The sequence below is a fragment of the Zootoca vivipara genome, chromosome 2, assembly GCF_963506605.1.
Source record: "Zootoca vivipara chromosome 2, rZooViv1.1, whole genome shotgun sequence".
NCBI lineage: Eukaryota > Metazoa > Chordata > Lepidosauria > Squamata > Lacertidae > Zootoca > Zootoca vivipara.
In genome coordinates, this window is record NC_083277.1 from 91,467,341 (window position 1) to 91,480,313 (window position 12,973).

General features: G+C 44.6%; 1 protein-coding gene across 8 annotated transcripts in view; it reads right to left on the reverse strand.

The window, feature by feature from the left end:
* Window positions 1-12,973, reverse strand: part of ITGB4 (integrin subunit beta 4) — a 73,483-nt gene that overhangs the window by 27,845 nt on the left and 32,665 nt on the right. For all 8 annotated transcript variants that reach the window (XM_035104485.2, XM_035104489.2, XM_035104488.2 and 5 more), the window contains exons 11-19: window positions 11,693-11,860; window positions 10,961-11,037; window positions 9,575-9,786; window positions 6,839-6,942; window positions 5,561-5,659; window positions 4,054-4,186; window positions 2,357-2,479; window positions 1,376-1,482; window positions 809-842 (exon numbers count right to left, since the gene is read on the reverse strand). In XM_035104485.2, the coding sequence (XP_034960376.1) occupies window positions 809-842; window positions 1,376-1,482; window positions 2,357-2,479; window positions 4,054-4,186; window positions 5,561-5,659; window positions 6,839-6,942; window positions 9,575-9,786; window positions 10,961-11,037; window positions 11,693-11,860 (1,057 nt within the window). The remainder of the gene's footprint in view (window positions 1-808; window positions 843-1,375; window positions 1,483-2,356; window positions 2,480-4,053; window positions 4,187-5,560; window positions 5,660-6,838; window positions 6,943-9,574; window positions 9,787-10,960; window positions 11,038-11,692; window positions 11,861-12,973) is intronic.

Consider the following 12,973-nt stretch of genomic DNA (forward strand, 5'->3'; position numbering starts at 1 on the left):
GAGATACTTTTTAAAACACACACACACACTGGATTTTATTTTATTTAGTTAGTTATTGAAGTATTTAGTTATTTATTTATTTGTATACCACCTTTCACCTGTAGATCTCAGGGTGGTAATATGGGTACATGGTAAAGAGCACTCCTGACTGACCATGGTTTCCTACAGTATATACTCTCATATGGGGATATTTTCCTGACACAAATGTCAGTCAAGTCTGGCTGCTTGGTTTCCAGGGGATGAATGGAGAGCCCATCCTCCCCTCCCCTGTGTCCATCATGCAACATGACTGAGAGAAAGAAAATTCTACAAGCTTGCCTGCTAAGAGATTAGTGTGTAGCAAGCCCCCCAAATAAAAGCTAATACATTTGCACACAAACGGCTTAAACTGAGGTTATTGTGTGACAGAGGCTTCTCTGCCATGTTCCAGGACACTGTAATCAGAGCTCCAGTAGTGGTCCTGGCTCTGTTCTGCCTAACAAGGACAGGCTTCAGAATTTTGCCCCAGGCCTTATCTTTTACTATCTAGGGAATCACATGATTCAGTGCCATGTGTGTGCTTTGATGATGTCAGGCTTCAGATAGCAATACTTCACATCTCCAAAACCAAAGGGCATCTGGTAACGGGCTTAGAAACTCCTTGCTTGCCTTAAGACCCCGGACAGCGGTTGCCTAGCAGTGTTCAGGGGCAGATAAAACAAGCGGCTAACTCAGCTGCCAACCTTACAGTATCTAGGCCTTTCTCTCCCAGTCCCCATGCAATGCTTCACCCACCCCAAAGACCACATATAAGTTCAAAAGAAGGTACCTCGTGCACAACAGGGCAGCAGAGCCAGGCAACCCTAAGTGGTGAAAAGAAAACCAGCAATAGTTAGAGAGGGGGTTCTCTTTAACGTGACGATGAAAAACAAAACTATGGGTAGGAGGACAAACATCTTCCCCTGGGGTAGTTGAGACCAGAGGATCAGGGATGGGGCTTGCAACTCAGAGGAAACTACACAGCAACATTCAAGCCTGCCTGGTCTGATTTTGAGCCTAGGTTCCACTTAGAACTATCCAGGGTGCTCCCTACCTACGGTACTTGTCCTTTGGCCCTCAGCTTTTCTTGTTCTACCTGAACTTCCCCTATGTTCTGACACTGCCTTGCTGGAACCTGACTGTTGCTTGACCTGCCTTTGCTTCCTGCGTCCTGAGCTGTATCTGCACCGGCGTCTCTAGACTCTTGCCTAGCACATGCTTTCACTTCCCCAGAACTCTACATTAGGCAAGTTCTCTCTCATTCGCCACCCTTGGCTAGATAGATCACACCCATGCCACCAATTACTCCACCTGAAGTTCCCCTTTCTCATTGCAGGGTGGAAGTCTTGGGTCTTACCTTGCAACAAGCACAGAACTTCCAGCACAGCAGAAGAAGCAGCCCCAGGAGGAGCATCAGTAAAATGACTAATGGGATAAGCCAAAGGAAGCTTCCTGATGGGCACTCTGTAACAACAGGAAAACCTTCATGGTTAGGCAGGGGTAGCTGGGAAACTAACAGAATTTGGGCACAGCAGGGGAAACAGATGAAGAACAGAGGAAGCTGCCTTATACCGAGTGAGACCACTGGCCAATCTAGCTCAGTACTGCCTACCCAGAGGCTCTCTCCCAACCCTACCTGGTGGTGCCAGGGATATACCTTTGGACCTTCTGCATGCAAAGCAGATACTCTACCACTCAATTACGGCCCTTCCTTATGGCAGGGGTGGCCTAAGAAATTTTCTGCCTGAGGCAAAGGGTAAGATTGTCCCCCAGCCACTCTTGATTCCACTTACAGAATCCAATTAGACTGGCGCATGAATCTTACTTCAACAACAAAGAAGAGAGAACATCCTCCATCGTGCTTGAAGGCAGAAAGCTGTGTCCTCCAGAATCTCAGTGCCTCTCTCCAGTATCTGCTGCCTAGTTTTACCTAAGTATAGGGCTGTCTCTGCAGGTGAGGGGGGAAGATGATGGGAAGATAAGCTCTGAGACTGAGCTCCTACTTCCCATGCAGAGGTTCACAAGATCTGGGATCTTCAGGAAGAGCTAGGAAAGACTTCTGTCTGACACCCCAGAGACCCACTGCCAGTCAAGTTAGATGGACCAAATGCCTAAGATAGCTTTCTAAGGGGCAGAAGATCCTGTTATGATCAGAAATCAGGTTCACAGATTTGCCTTTGTCTAGAAATCTGCATAATGGAGTTAGTTAAGCCTTCATTATTAAAACATGCCTCAGAAGATCTCAGACTATGCAAGTGTGCAACTCTGAAAACGATTCCGGAAAGAGAGAAAAGCGCTGCCTCACTCTTGCATCTCTCCCTAGAATATCATTACTTACCTTTCTTCCTTTGCACAATAATGGTGCCATTAAACTCTGGGTTGGAATCCTCTTCCATGCGGTAGTGGTACCTGCAGTCATCCTCTTCATCTTGGTACGAACAAATTGTATTTAGATCTTCCCCTGCAGAGACAAAGAAAAATTATAAAATGCTACCGAAACATCTTCAACATTCCTGAGATCGTCTTTATTGCCACCAACGCAGGAGCAAAGAAAAAACATTCTTCTGAAGACTTTGGGAGCCACGTCAGGCAGGGCTTCATTGAACTCTTACACCAGTCTTTGGCGCAGTGAGAAACAGCAGCCTGAGGTTCCACTGTCCAGAAGGCAGTAGCTTAGTTAGAGATGTGATACAGTGCACTGCCTTTAACAAGGCAACTGTTCTCTATGGTTAAGGTTTGCCTGTTCACGCTATCGGTGAACCGTATGAACTGAAGGCTATTCCTTGGAACCAAGACACACACTTGGTTTGATGTACCATATTAATATGGTGAAACGTGTGTACACCCCAATGTGCAACTGTGTACGCATTTATCCTTTGAAAACAGGTGGAGGAAGCATAATGTGTATTATTCATACATAGGTAGTGATGCAAGCGTGTTCACCATGTTTAGACGTGAGTGCAAGATGGGGCAGGAGGAGGCCAACTAGTGTGTGGTGTTGTTGCATGGCCCTGTGCTCATTCCATGGATACTCTACTACACTTTGCGATGAAATGGCCTACAGTTGCTTCTGTAAGACTCAGCAATACACAAGCTGGTGAACACTGATCAATATGTCTCCTGAAATAAGTAGCGGGTTCAGTTGATAAGGAAGCTCTGTTCAGGACAGCTGATGTGTGAGTCATTACATTAAGCCATCACACAGTTCCCCTGTGATGAACACAACACCGCTCTAAGGCTACAGTTTCATACTCTGTAGAAATTTCATGGATGGTAATATGGGGAAATGCCCCATTTGTCTCATACCAAAGACCACTTCCCAATCTCTCAGCTTCAGCTGTAATGCTTTAGTCTGTCTATTTTGCACTGTATTAATTTGCTCTGCAATAGTCTGCCTTCTACTGCTTTAAAAGACAGAATGGCACCTGCTTTTTGGTTAAGAAAATGATATATTCAAAAAATATAATTGCATGATTTTAATGATTCAAAACATACTTGCAGTGTGTGAAGTAGCAGACTGTCCATTGCCTGGTGTTTCAGTGTTCGTGCCCAAGCATCTAAATGTACATGCACTTGAGATGCACATACACACAGAGGAAATTTTACTTCCAAAGATTCTGGTGCAGGGGAGCTGAACCCCTGAAGTATGTCAACTCTAGCCATTTACACTAACAACTTTTTTTAAAAAATCCCCCAAAGACCAAAATAGGGAGAGTGGTTTTGCCCGAGAAGGTAACAAAAAACAGTGAAAGTCTTTGGGACTGTTGGAGCATATGCCTCTAATGTTTGCTATCTCTTACACTGAACACAATTTTGTTTCCACCAGCACACTGTAACAGGAGGATTGCTATCCATGGCAGTGATATTGAACCTGCGGCCCTCCAGTTGTTGCTGGACTCCAGCTCCCATCAACCCCAGCCAGCAAACCTTATGGCTAGGGAGGATGGGAGTTGTAGTCCAGGAACATATGGATAGCCACAAGTTGACCACTCATGCTCTTTGGCCTATAGCTGAACATCAAGGAAATCATGGTACCTTGCTCCAGTTCATCCACTACTCGGATCTTGTAAGGGCATTTGTCACATTTCTTTCCCTTCTTCTCTCCAGTCCCCCAAGCCTGGCACTGAACACAGGTTCGGACATCTTCTCCACACACATGCCGGTAGCCCTATTCACCAGAGAGAGGACATCAGTCTATAGAAGTATTGCAGAGACAGAGTGAAAGACCAGCAGAGGTGGAACATTTCACTTTTGGAAGAGCATTTGAAAGCAATACATATATTTATCTCATCAGAGAACAGGAAGGAGAGAAGGAACAAGTTGTTGCGTGGAATACGTAAGACACACAGGGCTAGATTAATACTGTGCTGTGAGTTGCAGAGAACTCTCTTGTGAAAGGAGCCGTTACTGTGGCAAATAAATAATCGAGAAATTCCCTGTTGCAGTCCCGACGAACGAAGAATGGATGCAAAAAATAATGGAATACGCAGAAATGGCAAAACTTGCCAGAAAAATAAGAAATCAAGATAACAAACTTTTTTTTTATAAAAGAATGGAAATGGTTTATTGAAAATTTACAAATAAACTGTAAACAGATAAAGAACATTGGCAGGATTGTTGTAATAACCTGCAGTTTTATGAGAGTACAGTCGTACCTTGGAAGCCAAACGGAAGCCGTTCCGGAAGTCTGTTCGACTTCCAAAGTGCGGCTTCTGATTGGCTGCAGGAGCTTCCTTCAGCCAATCGGAAGCCATGGAAGCCCCACTGGATGTTCGGTTTCCAAAAGAACGTTCGCAAAACGCAACACTCACTTCTGCGTTTGCGGCGTTCGGGAGCCAAAACGTTCAACTGCTAAGGCGGTTGTCAACCAAGGTATGACTATATACATTTAAAGTAGATGAGTAAGTGATTCAAGTTCAGTTAATTTGGAATATGAGGAAAATATTTTTTTTCAACCGCAGAAAGAGGGGGAAGGAAGTCGAGTTTCAAAATGTTAAAATGATTGTTATATTATTGAAATGTATAAAATTGAAAATCATAAATAAAAAGTAGAAAAAAGAGAGAAATTTGCTGTTGTAGATAGAGTGTGCCCATCTTTTGCTTGGTCTGGCTTGTAATTGAGACATCCTAAGGGTCACGAAGAGTCGGACACGACTAAACGACTAAACAACAACAAAGTAATGGCTGCCAGGGAAGTTCATATTAACAGGGGAAAGCAGGAGCAAGGGAGTGTCCATATCATAGCTGTCAAGTTTTCCCTTTTCTTGCGAGGAAGCCTATTCAGCATAAGGGAATTTCCCTTTAAAAAAGGGAGAACTTGACATCTATGGTCCATATGTGGCTACATTTGCAGTGATCTCTATTTGTCAAATATGCATGAGAGGCATAAGGAAGAGTAAATGTGGTTTTAAAGAGTTTTAAACGCACAAATAATAATCTTTCAAATATAGCATAAGAATTGACCCAAAGTCTTGGTCATCGGATACACAACACTCTAAGCATGCTGACCCCCTAAAGTCACTGGCTTCATCTAAGAGCTTACCAGGACATAACTGGTTTCGCAGGTGGGTTCAATGTAGAGCTTGGGGTTACTACAGATGCATCTGCCGCATTCACATCTCCCGCGCCCATTACAAAGAATCTGCAAGGGACAAGGGCAAGTACTGAAAGTCCATTTTCAGGTGATACATCATCTTCTATTCTGAAATGGCAAAACCTTACCCAAATTCAGTTGAGGATATTTCCCTCCCCCCACAGCCAAGAGGAAAGTTAAACATGGGGGAAAGAACCCTTTGGATAATCAAGGGGCTCTTTCCTTACATCTCTTAAGAGTTGATAAGGATTTTCGAAAGCGGGCAAATGGTAATACTGTACGTAGTTGTCAGTATCTTGGGAAGAAGGTGGACTCAAGCAAACAATTCATAATATCTACATGGTGGCCTAGATTACTCAAAATGGCAGATCAGAGTTTGAACTAAAATGTCTTCGTATTCCTCATGTGTGTAAAACAAGCAGGTTGCATATTCTGAACACTATCTCTGGCTTAACAACTGCTGCAAATACTGACAAAATAAGCTAAAAACAGGCTTCATACCCATGCCTTACATCTCCCTTATTAGTTGAGTTCTCATAGTTCTCAGAGCACAAAAGTAGAGTAGGAAATGCCCTTAGTGGGCAAATCAGCAGATGGAGGGTGGATGTAAAGAGGCAACTGAATGGTGCAATTTCATGCAGTTTTGCAGGGTAGATACAATTCCCTGGGAGTTTGGTGAACAAGCCAAGCCACAGAAGATGGCTGTTCTGTGAGTAAACTGGGTTATCAAAAGTGAGGGAGTGAGGCATGCTCACCTCCCACCCGTGTCTGGACATTTGTGGCTAAACTTTTCCGCTGCCTCTTCTATACAGCATAATGCTGAGCAAAAAACAAAACCCTGGAAGGGTCGTAGCTCAGTGGTAGAGCATTTGCATGTAGAAAGTCATAGGTCTGACTCAGCATAAAGGAGTTTTCTGTGTGTCTCCCCCCCCCCCTCTCTGAAGATGCTTTAAATCCATTAATCAGTCTACCAGCTCAAGTCCATTATTGTCTACTCTGGCAACACCTTGCCCAGGGTCTCGGAAAGAACTTTCCCGAGAGCCCGGAGGACTTGAATTTGGAAACATCCAAATGCAATGCATGAGCCCTACTACATCAACTTTGAAGTCACCCAGCTGTCTCTTTAAGCAGAACTCTCTCTGATCTTCAGGCTGTTGTGCATGAAAGAATACAGCTTCATGTCCCACTTGTTTATCTTTCTAAGAAGGGCAGGGGGGAATAACTTACCCCACTGCTGGAGATACAGGTTTCGTTGCTTGTGGGACACTCACAGCCAGGGCCTTCCCAACCACTTTCACATGCACACTCACCCATGTAGCAGCGCCCCCGATCTACATAGAGGAAGGAAACAAGGGCACGGTTTCACAGAATGCAGCCTTCACTTACATGGCTGATATAGCTCACGAATCACATCTTTGGCAAAGTGCCACAATGCCCAGTTATGTCAGGAGCTTTTGGGGGTTTGTCGTTGTGTTGTTGTTGTTTTGTATCTTAGATATTTTGTGCTATAATAATAATAATAATAATAATAATAATAATAATAATAATAATTTATTTATACCCCGCCCATCTGGCTGGGCTTCCCCTGCCACTCTGGGCGGCTTCCAACAAACATTAAAATACATCAAATATCACAGATTAAAAACTTCCCTAAACAGGGCTGCCTTTTGGTATTTTCTAAATGTCAGGTAGTTGTTTATCTCTCTGACCTCTGATGGGAGGGTGTTCCACAGGTCGGGTGCCACTACCGAGAAGGCCCTCTGCCTAGTTCCAGAGAAGGCCCTCTGCCTAGCTTTGCTTCTCGGAGTGAGGGAACTCGGTGCTGGACCTCAGTGTCCGGGCAGAACGATGGGGGTGGAGACGCTCCTTCAGATATACTGGACCGAGGCCGTTTAGGGCTTTAAAGGTCAGCACCAACACTTTGAATTGTGCTCAGAAACGTACTGGGAGCCAATGTAGGTCTTTCAATGTGGTCTCGGCGGCCGCTCCCAGTCACCAGTCTAGCTGCCGCATTCTGGATTAGTTGTAGATTCCAGGTCACCTTCAAAGGTAGCCCCACATAGAGGGCATTGCAGTAATCCAAGCGAGACATAACCAGAGCATGCACCACTTTAGCGAGGCAGTCTGCAGGCAGGTAGGGTCTCAGCCTGCGTACCAGATGGAGCTGATAGACAGCTGCCCTGGACACAGAATTGACCTGCGCCTCCATGGACAGCTGTGAGTCCAAAATGACTCCCAGGCTGCGCACCTAGTCTTTCAGGGGCACAGTTACCCCATTTAGGACCAGGGAGTCCTCCACACCTGCCCGCCTCCTGTCCCCCAAAACAGTACTTCTGTCTTGTCAGGATTCAATCTCAATTTTAAAAATTATGAATAAGATTAAAACAATAAAATGTATTGCAATAAATATAAGACCATCTCACGCTGTGGCTGCAGGAGCATTATAAGGGGGAAACAAAAGTTGATGTCAGATAAAGGTATGTACTGTACTGTAATGTGAAATTATGGAGGAAGTCCTAACATTTTTATCTATCAAAGGATCACAATTTTGGGCCAGTCATTAAGTGAGTACTGTTGAAAAACAGCTATACAACAAGGCCATGAAAGATGTATATACAACAGGGGTAGAGAAAATCTGTGTCGTGAAGCATTTAAGGGTGTCGTTATCCAAATGTGGTAGAAGCGCAAACCATTCAGAAGCTTTCAATGACTGTAATCAAGATGAAGAAGTAGGGAATGTTAAGCTACTGTGTTTTCTACTTGATGGATTCATCGAGTATGCCTCCTGCATTTTATAAAGGTTGATGTACAAAGACAACAACATGGTCTTGTTTGCTGCAATAAGAAAGGCCAAGTACTGGAAAGGGAAAGGTGAACCAGAGAATCCATAGAGAATCCATAGTACAGTGGTACCTCTACTTAACGAATTTAATGCGTTCCGAATGCACATTTGTAAGTTGGAAAAATTTGTAAGTCGAATCCCACAGGAATGCATTGGGAGAAAAAATTCGTAAGTCGAAGCAACCCTATCTAAAAATTTGTAAGTAGAAAAAATCCTATCTAAACCACATCCAAGATGGCGGACGGAGCTCCATTTGTAAGTAGAAACATTCGTAAGTAGAGGTACCACTGTATGTTTCTATTTACACTGCAGTCCTAACCACACATACTGGGGACTTAACTTCAGAGTACTTGGCATTCAGACATAGTTTTAGGAAACCACTAATGCCCAGGTCAACATCAATCTGACCTTGGCTGCAGCCAGACACAGTGAATGCAGGGAATCTGTTTAAAACACAGTATTTTGCCCACTGCGTCACTGGGCTAATCTCTACAGAAATGGATCACGAAAACACCTTTTGTTTTCCCTTCACTTGAGAGTGTAACTGATGCCCTCTAGAGCAGTGTTTCTCAACCAGTGTGCCTCCAGATGTTTTGGGACTACAACTCCCATCATTCCTGACCACTGGTCTTGCTAGCTAGGGATGATGGGAGTTGTAGTCCCAAAACATCTGGAGGCACACTGGTTGAGAAACACTGCTCTAGAGGCTTTCAAAGAGAAGATGACAGATCTATGATCAACCATTAAAGGGTTTTTATCGGCATCAGCTGTACAGGCCTAGGGGGATTCAAAGGCAAAGAATATGAGGAAGCCTGCAGAAAAACTCAAAACACCATAAGCTTTATAACTGGGGCAATAGGTTTGGGGAGGCTCTTCCATTCAGTCATTAACACAATAGTGAATCCTCTATAATCTATTATCTAATTTGTGGTGTGACTTCAAAAGCATCTGAGAACGAGAGTTTACCGGTGCAATGCTAACTGTGCCTACTAAGGCCTATTAGATTCAAGGAGGCTGAGGTAAATGGATCCAGGTGTGTAGCCTTAGCCTGCAGCAGAAAGTTGTAACCACCTGAGGGCAGACCTGAAGCCTGGCCACTGGCTCCAGAAGGCCTCACTCACCGTTGCAGAGGAATCCGGAACTGCGGGGACACTGCAAATTGTCAAATTCACAAAAGCGGCCCTCAAAACGCTGGGTCCGACCGTCAGAATAGCACTCGCATAGCCCACAGAGGCATTCACCTTGCCCTGAGCAGGGCTCTGTATCCCCTGGCCGTATGCAGGCCGCATCATCAGTAGAGGAGGTGGTAGAGCAGTTACAGGTAGCTCCCCGCCTGTCATGGAGAAAGGAAGTCAAGACAAAGACTGAGAAAGGCCTCGGAGGTCTGACATCTTGGAGAGCTGAAAGGACCCCAATGGACAAAATGTAGAGACTGTGTGACTGCAAGGGGGACAGGGTCCTGTCTTTGTGTTTCTTTGGTACACTGTGCTTAGAAGGCATGGTGCAAAGAAATGACAATACGTGGCCCACAGCTCAACCTTTCTTTGCCCATGGGGTGACTATTGAAAGGCGATATTTTGGCTCACAGAAAAGTAGACAGCATGAGTCCAACATATATTTGAGTCTAAAAATTTCCTGCCCCTTATTCATAGTGGATTTGGAAGATGAAGAGAGGGGCCAGGAAAGTGACACCCGAGAGGTGGGATTTGGGCACACAGTTTTTGCCTACTTCACAGGGGAGGGAAAGGGAGGGCTCCTTGTGTTGCCCTCTGCTCCCAGGGATACTCCCAGCAGCAGAAGCAAGGTTGCACGTGATAACCACGTCCCTTGCTAGATTGCTGGAGTTTGAGGGTGGTAGGTTATTCAGCAACCCCACATTTTACAACTAAGTGGGGTGTGGGTGTCTAACATCAGTAGGGAACCTCTCCTGCCCTATACTGCTCCCTTTGTGGACTCCCAGGGCATCCATGGGGCAGGGGGGAAAGGAGCCACTCTAATAAAGATTAATACTAAAAGTGGGAGTATTGTCCAGAAATATAGTATAATAAGTAGAAAAATGTGAACATTTTCAATAACCAAAATATTTTGAAGTGGTTTCCTGAACAGGATAATCCTAAGGCACCAGTTACCACATAATCAGTCAATCAGGTCTGTCTCTGTATGCAATAAGCAGTGAACATACTGGGTAGGTTTACACGTAACGTTGAACCATGGTTACCGTTAACCAAGAGGATTAACGGTAGTTTGGAGGATGAATTGTTTGGGTTAAGTTGCTGGTCCCACGGATATTATTTTTTTGCTGCTGCTGCACTGCTGCATTTTATTGATATCTGATGTTTTTGTGTTTTATTTTATACAGTTGTCCGTATGCTTACTATTCGAAGCTGCACTCTGTTCCAGATTGGAGGAAGGGCAGGGCGCAAATCAATCAATCAACTGATATTTTCTGCTGAAGGAAATAGAAAATACGCACCCCACTTAATAAAAAATAAGGATGAGGTATTTACCAGCCTGCATTGCAAACACATTCTCCACAGGCGAAGTTCCCCCTGAAATTGCACCTAGGTGATAGGACTTCCTGTTGCTGCAAAGTACAAGAGAAGAGATGTTACTGAACTTTATTCTAGGGGATCAGATTTAATCACATGTCCTTTAGAGAATAAATAATGGTAGCCTCTAGTTTTGCTTCTACAGGATATGCAAACCTAAAGAGCTCATTGTCAGTATTTTCATCCCTCCCATTGCAAGGACCACCAGATCATGTTTGTTTTACTTTCTGCCTGTGAGAAAGGAGGGGGCAGAAGCTATTATTCCAGACTTCCGCCTCCAGTACTGAGGACCTTTCTCTTTGATCGGTCTAGAGCCAGGATGGCAGTATGAGAGCTGTTTCTCTCGTACATGTTTGTTATGTTCTTTTATTTGTTTAATCAGTAGAAATACCCTTCAGGTATGCTACAAACTTCCACAGCTTTGTTTCCGTTACTCTGCTGCATTTGAGGTGCTCACATGAGCAATTGTGAGTCCACAGCACCAGGACCTATTCCTTGGGAATGCTATGTTGCTGTTCCTGCATTCCTGTGATCAGAAGGTTGGAGAAAGTGCTCCCATCACCCAGCCCATGCAGGCGCAGCTGAAGACGCGGGCTGAACATGGGCGTATGAAAACTCAGGCTTCCTATAACATTAATATCTGGAGCCATTCTTGGGGCAGGACAACCAAAGGGGAGAACAAAGAAGTACCATTTCACAGGGGCAGGCGTCGCAAATGACTGAGGCGGCTATCTCCACGTTGTTACCGAAAGAGGAGGGCTTAATGTGGAAAATGCCATCCCGATCTTTCTCCGGGAGACTGCAGACATGCTTGTCACCCACTTGCTCATGAGCTTTCACACGGACTTTGAACCTGCCCTAGATGGAAGAGAGAAGTCCTGTTCATTTGCTGCATTGATCCAAAGAGAGAAAGACAAGAGAGATATGCCACTTTAAACAGCAATCTGGAAGGTGAACGGCTAGGTACAAAGCTGAACACGTAGAAACAAGGAAACGGATATTGCTAACTTGCTTCCGAGGTGGATATGAAGCGTATGTTCCTGGTGCTGCACCACACTGGCTGGCAGCATGCCCCCCCTCCCATGTATAAGTAGCTGTGGAATGGAGATACAACCCGAAAACCTACACAATGTAGTCTGGGATATGGAGCCCTGCTTTTCCTGTCCTGAACAGTTATTGTTAATGGCTGCTTCCAGGTGGTGCTACCTAATCATTGCTCTCAAGTTCTGAACTAAAAGTGAATTGCAATTGATTTTCCACACTAGTAGGAGTATTGTGCTTCTGTGTGAGTCCTACTTTGTCCTGCCCATCCTATCAGGTGTGACGTGGCCCATTTGAAGGTCAGCAACACACATTCGCTATTTATTCATTCATTCAGTTTATATCCTGCCCTTCCTCCTGAGGGAAACCAGGGCAGCTTGTGGTGAGTGCCTTTTTCTTCAACCCTGTTTTTAAAATCAGTCTTTTTATTAGCAGTAAAACACTTTCTGAAATGGAGGAACAACTCTTAACACAGCCGTGCTATGTTGCTGCTGTTGCTGCTTGTCTTACAGTGCTATAACAGTACAATGCAATTATGCAATTTCTATTCCGAACTTTAAAATGAAAAGCGTAATGCTGGTGGTCAACAAAAGAGGTTTAAAGACTCTCAAGGCAAATCTTAAAAAATGTAGTATAAACACTGACTACTGGGAAACACTGCCCTGTGAGCGCTCCAACTGGAGAACAGCCTTTACCAAAGGTGTTGTGGACTTTGAAGACGCTCAAACTCACGACGAAAGAGAGAGAAACCTGCTAAGAGGAAGGCACATTTGGCAAACCCTCACCATGATCAACTCACACCCGAAAACCTATGTCCCCACTGTGGAAGGACGTGTGGATCCAGAATTGGCCTCCACAGTCACATACGGACTCACTGTGAAGACCATGTTCATTGAAAACCATCTTACTCAGCTATGAGTGATTGTCAAA